The sequence below is a fragment of the Phalacrocorax aristotelis genome, chromosome 7, assembly GCF_949628215.1.
Source record: "Phalacrocorax aristotelis chromosome 7, bGulAri2.1, whole genome shotgun sequence".
NCBI lineage: Eukaryota > Metazoa > Chordata > Aves > Suliformes > Phalacrocoracidae > Phalacrocorax > Phalacrocorax aristotelis.
Genome location: NC_134282.1, coordinates 5,854,288 through 5,879,920, shown reverse-complemented (window position 1 = coordinate 5,879,920; position 25,633 = coordinate 5,854,288). Strand labels below are relative to the sequence as shown.

Sequence of the window (25,633 nt, the reverse complement as noted above, 5' to 3'; positions counted from 1 at the left end):
TGGTAAACTCTATAAAGAAAACTGAACTGGAAAATATGCCCTCACCTTAAAGACAAGAAATGAGGCAGACAATCAAATCAATGGTCTGTTCAGCCTGACGGCTCTAGTTTTTATGAATTAGGGTTACCGTTCCTGTAAAAGAAATTGTTGAAAAGATTACTGTCTCTGTTGTCTACTATTAGTGCATAATTGATGGGGGCGTCAGACAGCAAATGCATACTAAGCTGGAGTTCTATGGCATGGGGAGAATACAAACAAGCACGTTTAATTGTCAGAGAAGTAATACATGGGAATGTTTCCACTGATACGGAGGTCACTTGCCACCTCTGAACACAGAGCCACAAGGTTTTCAAGACGAGCACTCAGAGACCTCTTTAAACATTTGAGACTATAAGCAAAACTAATTTCTTAATATTATCTACATTTCCTAATTAACCAATTTAGTGACGGAAATCATGACCTTTAATAAAAGGCACCTGACACACAGTTTCATAACTTACTGAGCACTGTTGCTGGGGTGAAAAATGACTGAAGTGGACACATAATCCTTTCATCAGATATAAAATGGATAACAACGAGGTCAAAAGCACACACAGTGTTGCTCTCTGAATTTCATCTTCCATAAACTCATTTAAAGCGGTTACGAGAGAACTGTGGAACATAGATGGAAGACGTAAAGTGGGATATAAAGCTGCTCCTCTATAGGAAAATTTCTGTGAACAATTACCAGTAGAGACCTGTTAGGTGATTTACCCAGAAATGGATACAAATAGTTGTCAGACAAAAGCTTTTAATTAATCCCACTTCCAAAATTTCCCAACAGAAGCGTTTAGGACAGCAGTTTGATGCTTTTTTTTTTTTTTTAAATCAAAACTCAGTAGGGTGGAGCTTTTAAAATGCTTTGAAAAGCATCTTAAACACAGTAGAGGAAACTAGTGAAAGGAGGAAACAAGCGTCCACCACATTTACACGGAACACAATGAAGGAAAAAATCTTTAAGGGAATCTGAAGCATGCTGCTGTGTCTGAGAATCCTGAAGATTTTAGCAAAAGACACCAGTCAGATAATTTCAAATCCACAGAAAACTACTCAGCTACTGAGTACAACTATGCATCTCCTCAAAAAGAAAGCAGAAAGCCACAAACCCTGTTTACATTGAAGTACCGTGTCAGCATGTAAGAGCCAAGTGACCTTTTACTGAATTTATATTAACTAAATTTAACCTTACATTAACTGGGAAGGCGAGAAGAGGAGGAAGAAACCTTTTTATACAACACAGATGCAAGAAGTTCCAAAGTAGAGTTGAGGACTTCTCATGATCAGATAGAGAAATTAAAATGGTTTGGTGAAATCAAAACCACCCAGGATCATCTTTTAGCTGTATTTCCTCCTTCTTCTCTTAATCCTGAGTGGCCTATAAGACGGCAAGTACAGCTGAATTTGGTATGCTCAACACAGATCGCTCCACAGTGGCACGCTGGAAGAGTGAAAGCAATACAGTGCAGAAAGAAAACTGACTTCCCATCAATGTTGAGCAGAGGCAGCCAGGTTTACTGCTAGTGTATGCTACCTGCTGAAATTAAGAAGAAAGGAGTGTAGCAGGAGAAGTAAAATAAACCTTGTAAACCTGTAACTTCTATTCTGCAGGGTGAAAGCCCCTTAGTGGTAAAATATATGATAAAGAGCAAAGGGTACCAGTCCTATTACACTTACTGCTATGCATCTCGCCCTATGAACTTGGCCACATTGAGACTCCCCCCCCCTTTAAGAATATTCCGTTAATACCCTCTTGCACATCACCTCTCAGCTTGGCGATGCCAAACTGCATTTGGAGACATTAAATGTAATCTGCGGGCAAGGAACCTTACACTGAATAAAAATTAATGAATTAAAAAAAACTAAAAAATAATAGCACAAGTCCAGTTTTCTTTTATTCTGTTACTTCTTCATACTAATAAAAAAAGCCAAACCCAAGGGATTTAAGAATTTTTATTGAAAGTTTTACAAAATAATCCTTAATAGGTAATATAGTGAGCAACACTCAAGACACCTCTTCGTCTGCTTCTTGGTTTTGTATGATACACAGACAGAAATTGCATGAAGCGCTTTGCACGCTCACTGTAATGCAAGAACCTGTTGCTTATCCTCCAGAAGTTCTTCCTCATCATCCATTTGGCTTTCATCCCAGTCCCTTCAAAGAAACACACCACAGTGATTTTCAGCAGCTCAAATTCCTCAGACTACTCTGGTTTAAGCCTTAGTGACATATGTTCACACATGTAAAACTAAAAAGTATGAAAACAGCTTTTGCTGTGTATTTTGGAAGTGTACATACATTACAAGCTACCATATTCATTTTTTCCCCTCAGTTTTTGTCACATACATTCTCACCTCTTTAACAAGCAGGAGATACATAACACTGTCACTATTGTGCCTTAATAGTGTGCTGGCTTTGGCTGGGAAAGAGTTAATTTGCTTCCCAGCAGCTGGTATGGGGCTGTGTTTTGGATTTGTGCTGGAAACAGTGTTGATCTCACAGGGATGTTTCTGTTCCTGCTGAGCAGGGCTTGCACAGAGCCAAGGCCTTTCCTGCCCCTCACCCCACCCCACCAGCAAGGGGCTGGGGGGGCACAAGGGGTTGGGAGGGGACATGGCCGGGACAGCTGACCCCAACTGAGCCCAGGGATGTCCCACACCACATGGCGTCATGCTCAGCACATAGAGCTGGGGGAAGGAGAAGGAAGGGGGGGACGTTGGGAGCGATGGTGTTTGTCTTCCCAAGTCACCGTTACCCGTGATGGAGCCCTGCTGTCCTGGGGACGGCTGAGCACCTGCCTGCCCGTGGGAAGGGGTGAATGAATCCCGTGGTTTGCTCTGCTTGTGCACGTGGCTTTTGCTTTACCTGTTAAACTGTGGGTTGAGATAAAGACAAGTTTTCTCTTTTACCCTTCCAATTCTGTCCCCCATTCCACTGGGGGGCGGGGGGAGTGAGCAGCTGTGTGGGGCTTGGTTATGGCTGGTGTTAAACCACAACAACAGAGAAATCCCACATCCTAGAACAAGTCAGCTGGGAAGAGGGTCTCATTTATACTATCTGCAGTATTTTCAAATAGTGCTTTTTCATAATAAGAAACCAAAGACAGACAGAAGTTTGGGGAACTTGTTTCCAGTCATCTCCTTAAGTCTCCAAGGCAATATAAGAGTTATATCATAGACTAGGGTGAGTTAAATGCTATTGGCTCACCTGCTCAGAACTACTCTTTTTAAAGCTACCTTTCAACCAAAGAGTCTAGATGATTTTTAACAGACATACTTTATAAATCTCAGTGCTGTATATTAACAAAAGATAATGCATTTAAAAAAAAACATAATCCAAAATTTATAATTTGGAGCTGCCCAAGAGTACTGGCTTAGAATACTAACATTAAAAAAAGAGGTCGCTCTGACACCTATAATCAGCATGTAAAGCACTATCAGAAAATCAAATTTCAGTTCTGGCCAGATGTTGGGCATATTGAGCCTTTTACAATATCAGAAAAACATACTCAGCAAGTGTAACTTACCTAATAGTATCAACTCTGCTGTGGCCTTTTAGCTCCAGGTTTTTATGGAAATCTGTATTATTTCCACATATCTTATCTGAGTGTCTTCTGGAGGAGGTTACGTCTTCAGAAATTACACTGCAACATTTTTCAGTACCTGAAATATTTTAGGTCATTTCAGCAACAAATATAAACAAAAAAATGCAGTACCTACACTATCAATTCTAAAGAATTTCACAGTATCAACAAAAACTTGCCATTAAAAGTCTCAGCTCTAGCTGATGAAGGATGTCACTACATGCCCTTAAATAAATTATGACTTATTATTTTACGGTTGCTGTATCATAAGAAGTAACGGAGAGGGTTTGCTTCTAAGACATTTATGCCAGTACAATATGAAACCTTCTATACAGGGCCCACTAATACCTACGCAACCTCAAAATACAGTAGCAAATGCAGAACTCGGGTAGCTGACTAATGGTAGCACGTACTTAAAACAGAGTAATATCCCACATCCGCCAGTACAAAGAGATGATCATCAAGGGTCACAGTCTCTGCTACTTATACAACACAGATGCAAGTATGTTACTATTTTCCCAGCTAGCTGTAAGACTCCGCTGTGAACTTATAAATAAGCGAAAAGTATTCCAAGGAAGTAGAACAAAAAGGGAGAGAAAGAACGGGACGGTTCAACAATAACTTCCCTCCCTATTCTTCTCTGAGCATATTCAGCATGGACGTTCATTCTTCAAGCATTAACAAGAGAAACTCTTCCAAAAAACATGGGTTCTGATGAGTACCTGTCAAAAACGGAAGGGCAGCTGTCCTGAAATGTGATATTTGGAAGCCTCAAAAGAGCTGTGTGAAAAAACACAGCAAAGCTTAAGGTAAAAACATTTTAGGAGATAGAACGCCCTGGAATCAAGACTACTGTCTACTGACGATGCATCACAGCCAGGACCTGCTAATATTAGCACACCATAGCAACTCAGGAGGGAGGGACCTTGTTACAGCCTAAGAGATGGAGTCCATCAGGGCTGCTTAGGGCACAATGTGCCTTAGGCACACAACTGATCTTCTCACTGAGATGGAATAGAAACATCCCAGTATTTTTTTCTCTTGTATTCAAAGAACAAAACCAGAACACACCTGTTCTATTCAACCATAACCAACTGACCTTGACCACCTGCCACCTCCACCACCCTCAAAAAACAAGGAGGTGCGTTTGAAAAGTCAGAGGAAGCAGGGTTGAGTCAGTCACAAAATGAGAAGTAATGCCATGTCTATTGCACCTTATTAGCGGCCGTTCTCATCAGGACAGATTTATGAAGTTTCCTGCCCATCTCTTCCCCTTCTTGGATGCTACCCTTGCATCCAATCACATCCAGCTCCTCACAGCACCTGGGGTCCATTATTAAATATCCAAGGAAAGGATACCCATTTAAAATAAATTTATGATCCGATATAGAACATCCTGCAGATTTGTGCAACAAAACATGCAAAAAAATTTAAGTTGCACGAAACAGTTTGCTTCTACTAAATTAAGGGTAGGTTAAAGTATGATCAAATGGAAATAAATTACTGTTCAACCACGAGAGTCTGGCATCCTCAAATGGTTTAATACATTTCTGCACCAAAATCAGTTAGATATGAGAAGGCGAACGAAATAGCGAGTTGTTTTCATTGCGTTACGTGTAAGTTCAGGAGGAAAAAAAAAAAGCAGTATTGCCACTTACCTGTATAACTTTGTAATTCTTTTTCCAGAGCAAGTAGGGCTTCTTGGTCAGCAATATATTCCCAAAGATATTCATCATCTTCAGTTACATCAAGGCACTTTTGTTTTGAGATCTCAGTATCAACTCCTAACATATGCACAGATGAACTCTTTGATCTTGGCTGTGTGTTTGCTGGGCAACTTCCAGTCAGTTTACACTGTAGCGTATTTGTTGACCAAGGTCTTCTAGAATCACTCCCTGAAATAACAGAAAAGGTCACAACTTTAATAATTCAGGTTTTCACACATACAGAGAATTTTATCTCAGCTTATTAGTGACATTAGTTATAGCCAAAATTACAAATTGATCTGAAGATATTATTAATTTTGCTTAAGATTATGAATTAATAAATGTTAATAAAGGGTTTACAATTTTATTGGGAAGTAGCACCTCATACTTCAGGTGTATCTCAGGAAAAAAAATATCAATTTAAATATCACATAAAATGGCACAAATTTGGGAGGAGCAGAAAGACTGAGAATGTGTGTAGAGAGCTTAAAAGTTTGGTCCTGACTTTTTTTTTAATTTAAGACAACTTGAATAAAATATAGACACTTCCAAATATTTTGGGGGGATTCAAAATTGACAGTTTCAATTTCCACACACAGTGTTTTTAAAATTAAAATGCCAAACTGGTTGCTTAAGACGAGAGAAATAAATGTAAGCTACATTCCTTGAGATGGACACAGTTGAAATTGATAAAACTAACTATAAAGTGCAGACGCAGTTATGCATTACTTGTTTCCTTGTTTCTTATAGTTCATGTAATAAGTCTTATTTCAGTAGCATAAAGAAATCTTTTATTAGATCAAATCCACATTGTACTAGATGCTGCAAAACACACAAAAATACGTAATCTTGTTCTAGACAGTTTATTAAATACTCAAGCAAAGAGGGGAGTAATGGGGTAGAGGCAGGAGCAGAAACTAAGCACAACAACAAGAACTCTTGGAAAGAGATAATTTTTAAAGTCAAAAGTCCATTCTTATGAAAACAATGCCAGTTATATAAGCCCTTACACCCAAAATACAAACACAAAGACATAGATGAACACATAGAAATGGCCTAAAATTTAATTTTATCACAGACAGCGCTTCTGTTTTTTACCTAAGAAAAATTAAGCTGTTAGAGTAAGACCTCAAAGCTGTTGCTATCCTTACCTGGGTACAACCTCCACGCTACCATCAGGCGAGGAATTCTATTTTGAGTCTCCAAACCACTTGAAGGTCTCTTCAGCTGACCTTCTAAGACACCTTGAACTACAGAGTCATCAGCGTATTCACTTACGCTCCTTTCAGTAACCCACTTTCCATCGCCTGAAATTAAGAAGTTTTAGAGGAACTTATTTGCAGGTTTTGTGTTAATATGCACTTACTGTTACTATACTGGCTGCATTTAATGTGTGTGATTTAAAGAAGTCATGCAACAAATTTTCTATGCATGCTGTAAATAAAAAAATCATATAACACACTAGTAAGCTTAAATTCAAGTGAAACACGTAATATTCAGGTTCACCAATCATTTCACACATGGTTTCATATACACCATTAAAAGCATTTTTTTGTGATGTATATTATGCACCAAAAAAAGCAGAAATTCCTACTGGAACCAAATTCTCAGGGGATGTAAAGAAACATATAAACCTATGGCACCATATTGATGTAATTTACCTCAAGGTAGTAAGTTTATTTTATCCTTCCACAGCACCAGTTGTGTGTGTTGGCATGACTGTTACCCTGAAGTGACTTCTAGAAGCAAGCTAGATCCAAGCTATGTGAAGAGAAGGATGCCTTACAGAAACAGTGATAATATGTACATTGTTTGAGGATTTTATTCATAGGCCATTACCTGGAAATGGGATACTACTGTCCACGGGGCTGGAGTCAGCACACAGTGAAGAACCTGCTTCAAGCATTACTTGTTTAGGGTTTGCACCTACAACAAAGAAACCTTCAAGGCCCCAATACCGTGTACGAACAGATTTCTGTCTCTTGACTACATCCTGTAACTTGAATCAAAGAAAGATATTAGAACAGGAAAAGAAACAGGAAGCCTCATAAATTGCCCTTGTAAGTTTATATTAATAAAGTGCTCACTTCATAAAACCTGGAATGATTCTGATAGCCTGGAGTAATAGATATTCATAAGGATGACTGTTTTGCATGATATATGCGTTAAAATCCTATAAATTTCCATTGCTAATGTTGTGACAGTTTGAGTTTATTCTTCCCCTGATTGAATGTAGACATGAAAAGCATTTTTTTGTTTTCACTTATCTTTGTGTACATCAACTAAAGTAACACTGTTTAACAATGACTCCCAGTCTAATGTCCCAACCTCCTCCATGATTATTAGCTTTCAATTTGATATTCAGAAAAAAAAAAACACTTGAATAATTGAACTTCAATATGAGTATCTACAATTTTTGGCATTCAACCGAGAGGTGAAGTGACCTTGATACTAACATGGGAAGAGCTGCCTTCTCCCCCAACACACCTTTATTTTGTCTGAGACTCAACTGTTCCTCCTTTTGCATTTTTTAAACATCAAGAGAAGACTGAAATTACAAACTGGAAACTACAGAGGCCTTCATGCCCTACAGATGAAATACGGTAGGCAGTGACAATCCTCTGATTAAGACAATACTCTTGATTGCTTTGAGGGCGGGAAGGGGGTCTGGAGAAGAGGGAAAAGTGGTCAAATATTTTATGGTAACTGTACAACCATCACTATCTCTCAACTGATTCAGCCACGTGGCACGTTGCCTCATGCTAAACTGGGAAAGCAGGTTAAGCAACATAGTTTATCTATTTAGCAATCAAAGATAAAATATTTTACCAATGAAGACTTTGTAATTACAGGCAAAACCAAACTCTGACTGTCACAGACACTGTCCAGTTCTTGTGAATCTTTATTGGTTTCCTGCAGCTGAGTCTCAAGGAGGCATTTGTTGCTCATTAGCTCAGTAGGGTTAGAAATCTTCACAGGCTGTTTACAGGAGCTAAGTGATCTTCTCATAGTCTTCAGTTTAATACTCTCCTTTTGCACTGCATTTCTTTCAAGACTGCAGACAACATTTTTTTCTACAAGAGTACAAAAAAAAAATGTAAATAGGGGTTGTTTTTTTTCATGGCAATTAATATGAATTACAAGCTGCAAGTCTACTGTATTTTCTTCATGAACTTACAATATGAAACCTCCATTGAAGTTATCCCTTGTAAAATTACAAGAACAGTTACCTTTCATCAGCTTCCTACCCGACATCCAGAGGTGCCAACATACATGGACTAGACTTAGCAGGTGGTAGTACCAGTTCCATATCTAACGTATACGTTCCTGTACCTCATTGTCTATGAAAACATTAGCTCTTGATAATAACCCTAACACATTTCCAACTACCTCTTCAGGCTGATGTAATTTTTTTTTTTTTTTTTTTTTACATTTGGAGTGCTATAATCTAACCAGTGCCAGGGAAAGAACTACAATAGCAGCAATGTCATAAAATCTCCTTAAAAGTAGTACAATGGTTTGACACACACACTATCAGGCTGTGAATGATTCTGCAAGCTGGTTTTCTTTGTTTATACAAGACTGCCATTTTATTTTTTTAATCCTGTTTCCAAAGAAGCACATGAACCACATCTCACTAGTCAGCTCTTGGTTGCTTTTTCACATTTGAAGACTTAAATAAGCAGTTTCTTGAACTATGCACAAAAAGGGAACAAGTGCTAGGTTCTGAAGTGCTGGAGCAATTGTGTGGTACTTGCAAGAATAAGAAATTAAGCACCCTTACATTCCAACTTGTTTCTTAATATTAGAAGAGTGACAATGTATTTTACACTTTTAGGACACAGATCTTTGGGACCCAAAATAAAACTGCCAAACTTTCACAGTCATTTCACTGACATGCAACAGGCACTGGAATACTTACACACAAATGACAATCTTTCATGCAGAATAGGTCATCATTTATACAGTTTCTCAATCTATGTACATAAAAGCATTTTTCTACATAAAAAGGACACATGCATGCCATACATTAAATCTAATACAGCACAGATAAACAGAGATTTGTAAGATCACTTCATCTGCTTTATAATGGGTTTGTTTTCAGCGTACAACTCATATTGGGGCAGTCTCTCCCTCAAATATGAGCTCACAACTGTGAAATTACTGTCACAGCAGATGCCTATCATTTCAAAATAGCTTGCACAGCCCATTAAACTGTGGTCAAGGGACCCACATAGCTCAGGGAATGGTACTTAATTTAACGATCTTTAATTTTTTTTTTTGAACCATATAGTTGACTACCACATCCTATATGAGAATGCTAACAACTGTATACACTTATGTATACTGTACAAGTAACTTCCAAAGTTTACCTTGGGAAATTTCTTTAGAAGCAACAGGATTTCTGTCAAGAAGAAAAGGTGAAAAATATTGAGTGTCAGCTGTGGAAGTTAAATGACAAGAGGACTTTCTCATTATGCCTACGGTTTCTCTTGGCAAAAGGTCTGGTACTGTGTTGTTCTGTTCTGCAACTGCTGGACCACTTTTGAAACGGGGAAGGAGGAAAGCGCAGAAGAATGCAATATCATAAAAACAGATCATATCTCATCGTAAATACATTCTGGGATATCAAAAGAATTGCACACGTATTATTGATTATTAGGGCTCTTAGTTTTGCCTGGAATTACAAGATTAGTCAAGTGAGAGTCTCTTAAAAGTACACAACACTGACCAGTTACAAACTTGGCTGTATGCTAATCACTGCTCCTTCTGAGGTAAGAGCGTACAAAAGAAATTCTACCTGTAATTCAGGACATACACATATAAAGAAATTTTACATGATTTAACATTGGAGCGATCAAGCAAACAAAATAAAGGCATTTCAAAGCAATGCCTCTCTAGTTAGAGGCAATTAATGTACCTTGGTGGCTTGCCACAAAATCAAAGACACAAGCTTACTATTCACTAACTTCCATGGTAAATGCTTAATGGCAGCTAACCACCAAACTGTTCTTAGACTGTCTTACAAACTAGCCATCAAATCCTTAGGCCATTCAAATGAAAACTTCCAAGGACAAAGAACAGCAACACAGTATACAGGAACATAAAGGAAGGGAAAGCAGTAACTAAGTGTCATGACACTGGCACAGTCCACGTTTTGTGCCAAGGATGAGAAGACGTATATCCTAACCATGCCTTAAAACAATTTACAATTTACAGTCAAGGATTCTCCCCTTTCATATGAAGTACAGCTGACTGCTGGTAACAGCACCTGTTTCTTAGGAGTGTAACTAAATCAGAAGATAGGATTATTCCCTTTTCCAAATAATCTCTGCATTTCTGATACCTTTTGCACTGCTCGAGTGGTTCAGTTTTTCCTTGCTTATTCATTCCCACAGCCCCAGCTTCCATCACCAAAAAGTCAGATGATTCTTCCAAGTCCTTGCTGTAAGACTAATTAAAAAAGAAAACCAAAAAACCCATGGTCAGCAATAGATTAAAATTCAAAAAAACATTAACTCAAGTGATTAAAAGCCTGCAGATTTTATTTTTGTCTAATTTCTTTGCAGTAGTAAGTCCCTGGACACAACAGGAAAAAATTACAGGGAACCTTTGAAAGATAAATTTTCCACATTTGTATGGAAAAGAAACAATGCACCAACTTTTTTTTTTTTTTTTAACAGATCAATATTTAAACAAATCACTTCAAATGACTGGGAAGATTCATGAAGTCCTTTATCACACACTTACATCATCCAGAAACTCAATTGTCAAAGAAGACTCTGCACTTTCAGAAATAGTGTCAGGTACTTCTCTAAAAACAGATGTCCAATATCTCTTCACCTCTTCAACTACAAAATATAAGTAATTTGATGCATTTTGTTTTTTGCTCTTCAAGATACACTTATAAAAATGCAAGCTTTTCATTTATTATGAAGTACCATGAATGGCTCCTTTCATTATTGTTACTTTAAGCAGAAACTGCCTATGTAACTGTTCAGCAATCATAGCAAAAAAAATCACAAGTATTTAATAGTTAAGATTCAATAAACAGAAATCTATTATACCTGTTAAGTCAACAACATCATCATCTCCTTCTCCCCCTCCTCCAATCGCAGGCTGATGTATGCTTGGTGTTTGCACAGGCCTTAAGTCTTTAATGCATCTACCAGACATTTGATCAACAGGAGTTCTAAAAAAGGAAAAGAAATAATTCTTTAAAAGTCATCTTTTTTTAATATATAATATTACAGTCACAAATAATAAAACCCAACAACAAAAAACCCCACCAGACGACTTACTGCAGCAGTATTAACTGCTGCTGAAAAGCAGCAACTCTTCCTAATTTCATTGAGATGACCTTGCACTTCAGGGACTGATAAAACAACTCTGGAATGTTTATTAAAGTATCCTGAAGATCGCACTTCCTTTTCTCTATAAAACTCCTGTAGCAAATGCCCCAAAATCAAACAACCATGTATCATTACTAGTCTTCAAATTCTACAATAAACTGACAGCAAAGAGAATCTCTCCAAATACTACCTGTGCAGCAATTCTGAAATACTAAGTCATCAAGTCTGGTTATAATTGTTATTTTATTAAAATAAAGCACCCTGTATACAGTCACTTTAACTCTTGGTAATATATCTAATATTTTAAAAGTTTCAATAGAACATTTGTTAATGCTTTTAAGTATTTCTAATGTCTTTCTTTAGCACCAGCAACTTCAACAATACCTTCTGTATTTCTTAAGCAAGAGTTTCTCCATGTAGCTCAGGCCATCCTTCTTGAATTCAATTTGGATAGGTTCCTTCGTAACAGTAAGATTGGTCTGTACCTCACCAATTCCCACAGATTCTGTTGGAATTATTAAAAAATATATATATACAGCTATTCAGATTTATAAACTTACTACTTAATGACATTATTTTTGAATGAATGTCACATTAGTAGTCTGTGCCTAGCTAAGTCTTTGCATAATTTCCAATTTTAAATGGCCAGCAGCATTATATTTACACAACATAGCCAGTAAAAATTCATGTATCACAGCTTCTCAGATAAAGGAAGATCACCACATTGGGAGGAGAGAGGAAAATCCATGACTCCACAGATAAAAATCCCACCATATCACAGGAAGGAAGGAAAAAAAAAAGAAAAGAAATCTGTATAGTAGCTTTTGTACAAAAATACACAAAGAACAAACACCATCCACGGACCAGAGGAACCACTAGCTTGCACAAATGCCATCAGACAAGACGGGTTTTTCCTATTTTTCCATGCATACTTCAACTGATTGCATCTTTTCACAGGGACAAAGAAATATTAAGAGCCTGCGGAAGGCAAGCAGAAAACGTGCTTTGATACAACATACAAAACCCTGAGCCATGCACATTCCCTGTCTCAGTTAAAAGTTGTGACTTTATGCTTGAGCATTACAGTTCATATTAAAGTCTCATGGAAGAAACAATGCCATAGAATTGGACAGTGACACAAGCTGAACAATCTGGCCAGTGCCAGTTTGTTACAAGAATGGGGGTAAACACTAATCTGCACATTATTAAAAAAGAAAAAAAAAAATCACTTCAGAGGTTGTTGTTAATTTATAAAGGAAAATGGAGAGAAAACTTAAACATTTACTATTCTAAGAGAAAAATCTACCTTCACTAATCAAAAATCTACTAACTCACCATAATGGCTCCTAATGTTTTTAAAATGCAATTAAAACAGAAAAATATCGTACCTGATAGAACCTCACTGCCACGCAGTTGTTCTCCGTGATCACAATTACCTTTTCTCCATTGAAGCAAAGCTTCCTGAGAAGACCTTGCCGATTCCTCCTCATTAAATATACCACTTAGTAATAATCCTTTGTCCTGATTTTCAAGGCCTGAACAGGTTGACTCTGAGGACAGTTCCTAAATTAGTGCCGCAACATAATTAATACAACACTTCTGATGATAACCCTCTCCCCAGTTACGTACAATAGCAACAATACTTCTAGTGTCAGCTACGGAAATGCAGCACCCTGTTTTCTGGGCTTAGTCTAGCCACCCTGATAAACAAGATCACTCAATTTTTGTGAGGTCTTACAAATAAATTGCAACATTCTATCAAGAGCAAAATAAAAAGAACTAAAAATTTTGTATAAGCACACAAAAACCTCCCAATCATTTAACTTACATGCTTTTAGTAGGCAGAAGGCAGTAGCCATGGATAGCCCACATCCTGCGTATAGGGTGGATATTATGCTGACAGACATGAACAGGCTGTGCAAGTCTGAGGGCCTGATCCCTCAACTTGGTATGCTGAGGAAAAACCTAAGGCTGTTCTTCCTAAAACATCCTAGACAAAGAATTTCCCACCCCCAGAACTGTACACTACCTCAGCACTGCCTACTGACACCAGGCGAGACGACAGCTTGTCTGATGCGACCTGCTGCTTGCTATTTACTTTCTTCTGTGCATGATTAATTTCTGATTCATTCAGATTTACTTCCTTGATGAAGTGATCAACGACTTCCAGTTTTCCAACATGTATATCGGCTTCTGTCTGTTAATGAAACATCAGGAAACCATTAATTTATTATAAACCTACACAAACATTCCAGCAAACAGCCCATTAAAAGCAGGTAGGTAACCACATATTGAAGAGTGATGGTGAAATAAGTACATAACAACTGCAATAATCAATAGCGTGCAAGTGTGTGAGCAAAAATTCAATAATCTGAATATTCCATTAGATACTACACAGGACAGACCAAGTGAGGCGTTTTATGCAGCATGTATCATTTAAACAAATTTATGAGCTAAGTACTTCATTAACGAAGTTCTGCTTACTGAAGCTTTTCAGTAGAGAGAAGTTCAACTGTAGGGGTCACCAAGAGAAAAATATGCATTTATGGAACTAACTGGAATATCCGTTCACACACAAAAAGAAGTCCAGGAAAGCCCAAACTATAAAGAACTAGATAAGCTTGATTGAAAGTAGCTACTGAAGGAGAATAACAGTTTTACTCACACTGGGACTTCACTGATTCCAACCTTCATCAGAACACAGACAATTACTGTGGAAATGTAATATGAAGGTTTTGGTTGTCAACTCTTGAATGATTATCAAGCCAAAACAAAAAATTTATGTTCATCCTTTCCCTATGTCGCCTCCCTGTGCACAGAGACCAGAAGGAAAGATCCTTTGTCTATTAAACCCTCAAGTAAGGAACACGTTCTTACCACGAAAACCCAAGAACAGCGAAGGTACAGGCAGAGAGTGGAACCAAAGAGAGTCAAATATGTCAGCCATTGCAAAACTAGAATGTACTCATGTCTCCTCCTTTCCACCCACCCTATGGTATAATCAACCCAGCGACTTTGCAGCTGCTGGTTGCACACTAAACGGTACTTGTGACGCGCCAGTATGTGTGGAGACTAACCACTGCAAACAGCGGTTACTTTTTTCCCTTTGCAGTATTCCCCTGATCCTTACACCGCAGTGATGAATAAGGTTCAAAGTTTACTGTATGAACACACGTGCGTTGCCTTTTTCCTCAAAGCTAGCAGTCTGTAACTGACAGCAATTCTTTTTTCCCCAGCATCACCAAGACGTTGCCAACACACATGGAGATCACAGAGACGTACACTTAAAGAGAAGAATTTCTCTCGGTAATTGCCCTTCTCCTCAGCTCATTCTGCTTCCTATGGCACATGCATTCAGAAGTACATAGCTAAAGATTGCATTGATTTCTTTTTCACCACACGAGCAAAATAATCTTAACATTACAGGAGAATTCAGTAGCAGTCGCATTCCTCTGAACAAGAGATGTAGCTTCATACACCTGCTCTCTTTGAGCAAGCATAGTTGCACTATGTATGGTTCCTTCTAGTACTCTGGCACCCGGTATGTAATAGCAGATGATCAATGCTTGAAAGGCTCACCCTGCTGTGTTATTTGTACAAACATCATCTTCACTGAGATTTTGCTCAATTGCTTCAAAATACTTAAATAAGAATTGCCAAACCGAGTTTAGAGAATACTTTCAAAGCCTATTTCTTTTGGCCTCGTGTTAAACTTCCCAGCAGCTGAACTCAGATGCTAATTTTCTCCTACTTTGATGCCTAACCAACACAGGCATCTCTGCACCCTTTTGTTAGCTCCCTTTATTACTAGAGGAAGTTTCTAACTAGTTTCGTAGTAGGACTGGAGAAAGTAAGACGATGACAAGGGGGCAGGGGCCAAGAATCAAGGCATCTTAAGGTGGAATTCTCCTGATGCAGATGGATTGATCGCAGCACTCCATGATTCTCAGTTTAAATCCTTGTATTCTTCCAGTCAACTGCTGCTGTATATGACCTTTAATCCCCACAATAAAGTGGATTGACATTTTGGAATTTATTTACCACCAAAAGTGAAATAAGTGGCTTATCCCTTAAAAAAAATAATAATGCATATATCAAAGAGAATGCATTACAAATGTCAAGATTTATCATTGTTGCCTTATTATTGTTACCACCCAGTTTTCAGTTCTAGGTCTAAAAGATCTGCTACAGGCTATTAAAAAAAAAAAAAAATCTCAAGTAGTCTGCACTTACATGTGTGTGGTGAAATATTTTTCTACGTGAGCAAAACAGCCCATGGAAAAACTTTTCTATTGACTGCATAACTCAGGATAGCACATCATCCCAAAAAGATGATTTATTGCTGGCTTTTCGTTACTCACGGGATGGTGCATCCTTCTGTAACCGCCTTAGATTCCAACCTGAAGTTTTTCATCAAATGATGTAATCTTCCTACTGACATACTATAAGCAAGGATCATTTTGATAAAGATGTATTTATCAGACCAATAATTTTGACAATTTACTGCAGTACTAAAAGGATTCTATTTCTGGGAAGAAAGAATGAGATAATCAAATAAATTTTAGTGGGATAACAGAATGACATATCCAGTGACATCACTGAAAAGTGCAATTTGCCTTGAGGAAAACGTCATATGGTAGAACTGAAACAGTTAAATCAACTTACACTTAATCAAGACCCTGTCTTCACTTTCTGTATTTATGTTAGCTTGCAGTTTCACGATAAACTAACTTTGATTCTCTGTAATCATAACAATGACATAAGGAATCTAAACATTTATTTTCATAAAAAGTGCCTGGCATGGCTTGTCTTTGATTCGCTAAGTCCAGATATCAAGCAGCTATCCTTAGTGTAGGAATGAAAGAAAATGAAAACAACCATAATAATATATATTTAGAAAGGCATTTAAAAAAGCAAATCATGGCATTCATCAAAATCAAATTTGGAATAACCTTAGGAGAACAAAAACAGTGGTTTTGTCCAAAAGATAAAATCTAAAATGCACGAACAACTTGGTCCAAAGACAAAAAAAAAGGAAAAAAAAAAAAAAGAGTTGTTACAACCCATTTATGAAATACAATCAAATATAACGCATGAGGAACTTAAGCTTGTTACAATTAAGTGTTATACAATAATTTTAGGAGGAATCTTTACTACCCTTATTATAAAATTATAAAATTTTTATTGTTTCATAACAGATATGCAACATTAATTTGTATGTTAGACACTGAATAATACTGAGCTGAATAATAAAACTACACACAACTTCGGTCTCCACAGGACTGTATAACATTTTACTTCCATCGCAGTTTATTCCTTTGTGAGTAGAGCCCATGTATGAAATGCTCAAATGCTGAAAGCAGCGTCTGACCAAACAGGCATAATTATAAGTGGGAATTCAGAGTTTCAAGCTTACTTATAACTATATTTAAATTACAAGTAACATAGCCTGTTAAATATACTCACAAGGGTATATAATTGTCTTTGATGAATGAACAAACACCTCTGGCCACTTTTAATACTTACAGATTTTTTCCTAACATGCCTGACATCCAGCAATTTGGAAGAAGTCTCAAACAATATAACGATAACAGCATCTCACAGAGCCTGTGTAAAAAAAATCTCCTGACCCAGCAATTTGTCACATATTTCCAACCACGTAACACTGGCACTGGTTCAATTTAACTCAAGTTTTCCATGAGGCGTGCGTAACTATAAAACCCATCAAGACACAAGAAAAGACGGCATGATTTTCTCCTCAGTATGTACGGCAACAGAACAGCTATGCTATTTGCTTCTATGAAGATTTTTTTTTAACTGAAAAACTTTATACTGAATACCACTAAACAGACACACAGAAATACAATATCTGTTCCTTCTGTTTGGAGTGTTAGCAGCTCCAGCTGTTTTAATTCACTGTAAGTGCCATACAAATATATCACGGCACGGGTTATGGGGCAGGAAATCTAAGAGAGGCATGACTTTTTTAGAATTAAAACGTTATTTTCTTATTCAACAGTGGAGCTACTTTATTTGCATAAGTTACTCCTAAGACCAAATAGTGCGTGGCTATATTGTGTTTTGGAGATTAGGTTTCATATTTATACTTGCTAAAAGGCAAAATCACTTTATTAGATATAAATCACCTCATACTTGATAATACTAATTTCCACTCTATCATAACCAGCAAGTACCCCCTCAGAAAGCAATCAGAATTAGGAACATGCCCTGGTGCTTATCAAAGTATTTAAAATTACAAAATATTCATGGACTGCTGAATTTTGCCCTATCTGCCTACAACCATACATCGTGTTTTAATAGTATGGTAGTGTTCTTGAGTTAAGCAAGAGATCAGCCTCCTTCAGTCACACGCACATGCTGGGCAAATTAATAAAAATACAGCTTAAAGTAACTCCCTTTTAAAGAATAATTCTGATAACAGAATCATTTAATGTCTCCTTGCCATTCAGGCTGATCAGCATATAAAACCTCCCTTTTACCTTATGAGCTCTTTATCACAGGAAGAAATCCTAGAACTAAAGTGGATATCACCAATATATTTTGGGAAACAGGTGAAAAAAACTATTACTTTAATTCCAATTCCAGCAAGATAAGATATTTAAATCAAGTAGGATCAAATTAATCTCAAATATGTAAATAATTTTTTCCTCTCTTTAAGTTGCTGCACATCTAATAGTCAATATAGCACCTCAAGCTGACCATCTTAGAGAAGTCTTATTTTCCCAGCAGAACAAACTGCAAAAATAAGGTATTAGAAATCTTCAATTCACCAGAAAAGTAAGGTTAAAAGTTCAAATGAGCTCCTTGACTTTATTACTTCAAAGCAGCAATACTGCCATCGAAAAGGTTCCTTTTTTACAGAAGGGGCGGAGGCAGCTAGAACAACGATGTCCACAGGCTACCATAGCACAACTCCATTACACAGAAAAGCTAACACACAGAAAGCTAACGTCGTAGACACCTGCACCTGTGTTTTAGGGATGCACACATATATTTCCATATGTAGGTCTCTTCACAAAGGACCCTGGAAGCGAATTCCAGGTCAGACAGCTTGTCTGTGCAGACCACAGCTTCCAGCCTGGACAAACCCATGGTAATTCATTTTACAACGTATTGTACTGCACAATACATGTCTAGACACTGCCACAAAGCTACCATACATACACATTATATTCTGTTGCTATAGAGTAATTCTTAAACCATTTACTTACCGGCAGCGGACTCTTAATTTCACACAGTCCACATCCTATCCCCTTCACTACAGATTTTTCACGAGCTACAGCATTTGCCATTTCACGCTTAAATGGTTGTTTCACTGGCTCTGGGAAAACAAAGCAAAACAAACCCAAACGCAGTACTATAGTCTCCGATTTCTTAATCGCAGCAACCTCCAAGAACCAGGTACTCTACCAGGAGTTTGTGAGTTTTTATTTAGTTAACAAAGATGTTTTTACCTTGACTCTGTCCTTTGAGTATTTGCAACTTCACTTTTCCTGAAGAAACCTATATGGAAGAGTATTTACATATATATAGATAGATATATAAGGTGCTAATGACAATGAATAAAAGCATAACTTTTACAGAATTAAGACGTTACTAGGAAAATAGCTAAGCTTGTATTTAAAGAGAAAACTCCATGTATAGTTCATGACAGCCGTTCAGTCTGCGACCAATATCCCTCCCCATTAATGAAATTACACCACCCTTGTTTGCCCAGCCAGACCTTCAGAACTTTCATAACCATAGTGACTTAAGCTCAAACGTCAACCAGTCAACTCTACTGCATATATAATCTGCACATATATCCACCTACAGTTTGTTGGGAGTGGGGGAGGCATTAGTTTGTGTTCCTTCTGCTTTTCCTTATTACCTGCCCACGATCTAGCACCCCAGTGCCAGATTTGCAACATTTTTGCTCCTCGGTTTTTCCCTGCAAGCAGGCCACACTGCACCCTCACTTCCCCCACCACTCTTTGGCATCTGCAGGCATTTTAATTTTGCCCTTTTGAAAATTGTGCCCCATGCATCTTCTCCCAGCCCTCACAGTTGAGATTTGAAGACTTTGAAGTAGTAACAGCTCTGAGTTACTTGTCTCAGAGAAGGGGAATGAGAAAGAGGTGGGTTAAAAAAAATCTTTTCATTCTAATCCTCTCTTCTACTCATGGGCAAGTAGGCAATTTTACTGAAACTGAGTGTGTTGGCTGAGGAGACCTTCACACCAAGCTGCTGCTGCTTCAAAAGACTTCAAATAGCAACTGCAACAGCTTAGTCTGAAGCTGTCATTGTCTCTTTTTCTTTCAGACTTACATAAGTTTAGTTTCAGCCAGTTTCAAATAGTCTCTCTTAATTAACAGCTCTCATTTCAACACAGCTTACAGAGCGTGGCTTCCAGAAAAAAAAATTGTAAGAGAAAACCCTCCTTTTATGTCCCACTCAGCCCAATTTGCATGCCCCATCAATGTCTGCTAAAGGAAAGAGGAAGTATCTCTAAATTGAATTAGTTTAGATTTGGGGATCCCCTACAGATTTTTTGTACTAATTCATGGAACAAGTAAAGAACATAAGCTCTGCTAAAGAAACTCAAATTTTAACAGCACTCGTGAACCTTATTTGATGACAGATACACCTAATGCTTGCTTTCACGATGTATAAAGGCTCAAGGACAACAGTCTAAGCTGCTCAAATGATGAATTTATTTCACCAGAAAATGAAATATTAAGACTAGGTTATTACAGTTGGAAGCCATAACACTCCCCACAGAGTCCAGTCTTCAGCTACTTACAAATTTGACTGACTGCTACCATTCCCACACGTCTGCCTTACCCTTAATATTTTGAGAGTTTGAGCAAAACTGCCCTAGTCATTTCCAAAGGAAATAAGGAAAACACCCCACTGTGTACATATTAAAAAGAAAATATTTCAATGACTTAGCAGGGAAGTTCTACATCCCTCCTTTTATCTACGAGCAAGGACCTCACAGAACAAAGATCAATTGATAAACCTAATCCACATTTTCAAACACTCAGAAGCATTCCATCTCAGTCCAAGAGAATGGACTGAGTCCAGTCCTTGCCCAAGAGGATGCTTCCAAGATGTTTAACCCACACTTGACCAACTAGCAGCAGTCCTCAGAGGATGAAGGTAGGACTTTTCCAGCTACTGTGCACCACGTGGCAAGTCAGGTTCTCAGTCTCCTCTGTACTACCTGAAGGAAATCCAGAAGCATCCTGAGAAAGGTTATAGGACATGCAGGAGTGGGGGTGGGCAGAGAGAATGAACCACAGAGTTATATGGGAGTGCTACTGTGAATGCACATGCCATTACGCAGTGACTGAGATAAAGAGAAAACTTTAACTGTAGTATTTTTGTAATGTGGTGTGCCTTTTTCATAGCTTTTAACTAGGAAGATAGAGAACGTGTACTCAAAACTTCACGTGAAGCCTTGTATTGCAGATTCATTATGGACATTAGACAAGGCCTAATTAATTTGAAAGACAAGCTCCCAATGACTTCCATCACTACCAAATTAGACTCTTACAATATTAAATCTGTAGAAGCAATGATATTTTGCTATCTATTGCAATTAAAATAAAACAACAGATCACCAAACAGAACCTGATGTTCCTCCAGCTCAAAGGGAAACACAAGCTTGGCATGGAAAAATAAACAATCAGAAATTTTACTCAGCAGCTGTTTAACCTTTTATTTTTAGAGTCTTTAAAATTGCCATGTTCTGTAGCATAGATGTTCTAAAACCTGTTTTGTTTTAAATACCTTTAACTGCAAATATACTGATAGCTTACTACCTTATTATTGTTTGGTTTGCTTTGTGACAAAACTCGGGCTTGGATGGCCACTGGTCCTGCCTGTCCAGATCGCCAGTGATAAGCACTTGATTTCCTATGAACCAAGAGCAAGAAGGAACTTACAAATTAAGTCTTCTGTAAACCAAAGAAGCATAAAGGTCTTCCTTCAGGTTTTTAAAGAAAAACAGAGTATCACAAAGAAAGTACTTGTCTATAGCATCATCAGTTCCCCAAAACACAAACACCTCTCTTCCACTGAAACCTGTTTCACATCTACTTTAATAGTAGTAAAAACATCAAATCTATTAAGAAAGTACTTATTTTTACACAAATTTGGTCCAAGGTTTTAAACATAAGAAAATCCCATCAATTCTCTAAGGTTGGTTTTAGAAGAATAAAAATGTAACAGAAGTACAGTTTAGATAAGTCTTCATTGTCCCAGTTTACTCCAGGGCGTTCATCCAGCACAGCTAAAATGCAGCATCTTTTAATTTTAATAAGCCAGGAAGAGATACCTACAATTAAATTTCAGTGAATATCAGTTTAGATATTAACTACTATGACAAACATGGTAGATAGTGGGGAAGAATTTAAGGCTGAGGGAGATTAAACAGTGATTTTCAGCTTTAGCACACTGCATAATGCACTACTGCATAGTGTTTAGCAAGAATTCAAATGACTGATCTACTTTGTTTTGCAGAAAACCAAACATGGTGCAAAACAAACTAAAGCATGCCGAACAAGGGGAAAGGAAAATGTGTTGGAGAGAGGAGGGACGATCTCCCTACCAGTGGCACAAACGGCAATTATTCCTGTCATTTAACTCACCATAACAACATTATCAGGGTTTGCAGGTCAAGGCCATGACAGCAATACAAAAACAGTTTTGTCACAGGTGAGAACAATACGGAGAGAAAAAGTGCCACGCGCTATCTGGAAAACACTGCCTCAACAGCTCAAGCAAAAGTTAACAGAGCTGCAAACAGCAGGCCCTTGGCATTACCAAGACTAAGGCACTAAGGTATGCAAGGCACTTGTACCCCCGGTGGCAAAACATGTCAGGCAAAAGTACAAAAGAGACGGAAGCAGATGTTGCAGGGATTTGCTAACGTTCAGAGTGAGCCAGTAACAGAGCTGAGGCTGAAACTTCCACCCTAGCACTTGCTTCATTACATTATGCTTACTTCCCAAGCCGTGTTGCCATCATACACAAAATGCCTTTCTGAGAAGCTACACAGATGCATGTAAAACAGGATCAAAGCAATATTAAGAACAGCATCCTCTTGGGAAATGTCAGAAATAAGATGAAAATATTGCAAGAGAAAATACTTTCCATCTCCTGCTTTAAAATGAAGGTGATAAATCCAATCAGACAGGGGGGAAAGGGAGACTGAGCAAAAAGGATCTCTGCCACTGAAAAAACACCCCTGCCAGGAAGGATTTGTTTACTTCAAAAAAAAAAAAATCAGAATTTCACATGGGGGTTTAAAAATAAGAAAGACGTAAGGTAGCAAATCTATCACTGGGAAGAAAGACTGGCGAGACTGAACGCAATTGTGAATTCCAAACTTTGTAAGAGATCCCACCTGGGGAGGGTGGGGGTGGGATGGGGTGGAGGGAGCATCTCATTAGATTCCTTTTCTTGAAACAGATATTTAACTTACTTTCTCTCTTCTTTTTCTCTACTCATGTTTGACTGTAGTTGCCGTAATTTCTTCTCCATCTCTTTGTTTTCTGCTTCTAACTGCACTTTCTCCAACTGCAATTCTCTGACAGTTCTGGAGAAGTTAAAGTAGTAAAATATTCATTAGAAATTACGTGAAAGACAATAAGGTACCTGAGGTTTGAAGAAGCAACAAAAAAAAAGTTGAAGAATTTGTCATTAAAGGCACGTCACTCCTACCTCCCAGCAAGACTGAAAACAGTTCTGGAAAATTTAGGGCAGGTCAGGTGCGAACTCCTTGGACCCAAGAATATCTCATTACAGAAGGATATGCTGACAGTGATATGGCTACTTCAATGTAAGCTTTAGAGTGGCCAACATACAACTGATACAATCGTGTCTGTATTTGGAAAGATTTGTTGCTTAATTATATTAAAATAAACTATCCCAGTGAATCCTTTAGTATTGCTTGTTTACTAAGTATATATCTTAGATATACAGAGTTATAAGACCTATAACTTACTCAGAAAGTAGATTAAAGCCTAAGAAAAGAAAGGCTTAAGGATAAAAGTGTAGGGAAAATACTAGAAGAGAAACACATTATGATTCTTCTTGCTCTTACACAAATAAGCTCTTCTACTTAATGTTGCATTAAAACTTATTAAAACTAATGCAAAAACATCTCTATCACAATCAGATAAAACGCACTTACTTTGCTTTTAATCTCACCGAGGTTCCAGTTTTTGAGCCTGGGAGTATTACAAAATCATTGATGTTCATGATTCCCAGTATAATCTCGTCTAAAAAAGGGAATTTCAATTATCTACAGTTAGCAACATGTTGAAATGGGAATTTGATTGAAATTAAAACAGTAAAATCTTGTTACAAATCTAAAAATATTAGTGTACACGAGGAGAGAAATGAAGCACAGAACTTGTTTATACGAAGTGCCAATAAAATCCTAGAGCAATTCTGAATTAAATTTAATGAAAGAAAAACTTTTTATTACATTCATAATACCAGGGAAAAGATTTACTTGTCTGTTTCATTTGGGCAATTCCCTAAAGTTCAATGAAAGCCGTTTAATACTAAATAAAACACAGCTTTCTTGAACCAGGCCCACAGAAAGCACAGAGAAGGAGAATATTGTATCAATGGCTATGAACTCAAACCATCTCAACTGATTTGAACAGATGTCTTCTGACATACACAGATTGATACAAAATAATACAATAACTCACAGAGCAGAGTTATTCCCTATTCTCCGACTTCAAAACAGTAGTATTTTAAAGAGAGTTTTTCCCCCAGCTTGTAAAATACTCTTCCAACAAGCAAGTTCATACAGCATGGAGTCCAAACTGAAGCTTAACATCCACATGCTCCCTGTGCAAGAATGTTCGCTGTATAACTAGTACGGACTATGCAGGCTGCTGGAAGAAACATGCTGACACTCGACTTCAAGCGCAGTGCCAAAGCTGAACATTTACTCATGCTGCTGGGATGCATATGGAAGAAGGGAAAAAAAGCCTTTACAGTCCCAAGACTTAGAGATGACAGGACATTTGGAAACTGCTCTTCAGCTGTTGGCTATCAGATTCCAGCTGGAAGCAGGACCTAACTGAAATGATGTGGAGAAACTTAGTATTTGAAACACATCAAATGTATAACTGAGCTCAGGAGCAAAAGTTCAGTACTACCTAACAGTAAAAAGGGAGGAAAACGTCTGAAGCCAGCTTACCAGGCTCAAGGAAGGAAAAATAGATTTTTAATAAACTTATATTTTTCATAAACTTCAACTTACTCCACTGGAAGCAAATATTTAAAGAGGTAACTTAAAAGTGTGATAGTATCACAGATAAAACCATCTACGAAGTTTCAGGAATACAGTAATACCAGGTGGGGAAAAAAAAGCATAAAGTTACAGATAACAGGGGACATAGACGGCGATCAAAACCTGAATTGTTCTGAGAAAACACGTTAATTCATTTAATAGCTATTAGAAAATTCTGTTTTTTATCAGAACAGCTGTTAAACACTGAGACTGTAACATTCAAAGTTAAACATACACCATTTGAGGAAACAAACACCCGCGAGGTGGGCTGTCAGGACAAGGCTGTCAGGTAAGCCCACCAAAGGCAAGTACTAACGTGGCAAACCCAAACGCCTCAGAAACAAACTGTACTTGGAAATAGACTTGTAATTGAAATACCGTTCTTTTTTTCTGTATGCTTTTTGTTTACCTACAAATCCTTTTCTCTTTCTAATAGGTGAGGCAAATTTCCAGTGAGGCAGAGAGTGAAGCAACTCATCAACATAAACAAATCAAGCATTAATTATCCACATCCTTTCTGTAAGGTCCTCTACACACAGTAGTACTCAAATGTCTTCATTCTAGCAGATTCCTCTGTGCTGCTAGTGGATATACGGCGCACAAAAAAATTTCATTTAGCAGAAAGATAATTAA

At 37.7% G+C, this 25,633-nt stretch overlaps 1 protein-coding gene across 1 annotated transcript; it reads right to left on the bottom strand.

The window, feature by feature from the left end:
- Positions 1 to 1,910: 1,910 nt before the first annotated feature.
- ZBBX (zinc finger B-box domain containing) lies at positions 1,911 to 23,965 on the bottom strand. Its single transcript, XM_075098552.1, has 18 exons — positions 23,882 to 23,965; positions 23,171 to 23,284; positions 21,507 to 21,600; positions 19,155 to 19,203; positions 18,912 to 19,021; positions 13,709 to 13,876; positions 13,068 to 13,242; positions 12,064 to 12,184; positions 11,395 to 11,519; positions 11,078 to 11,178; positions 10,674 to 10,780; positions 9,700 to 9,731; positions 8,156 to 8,400; positions 7,166 to 7,325; positions 6,478 to 6,633; positions 5,279 to 5,515; positions 3,564 to 3,699; positions 1,911 to 2,191 (listed from the first exon to the last, which is right to left on the bottom strand). The coding sequence occupies exons 1-18, from the start codon at positions 23,947 to 23,949 to the stop codon at positions 2,116 to 2,118; spliced, it is 2,274 nt and encodes a 757-aa protein (XP_074954653.1). The 5' UTR covers positions 23,950 to 23,965; the 3' UTR covers positions 1,911 to 2,115.
- Between the last annotated feature and the right edge of the window lie 1,668 nt (positions 23,966 to 25,633).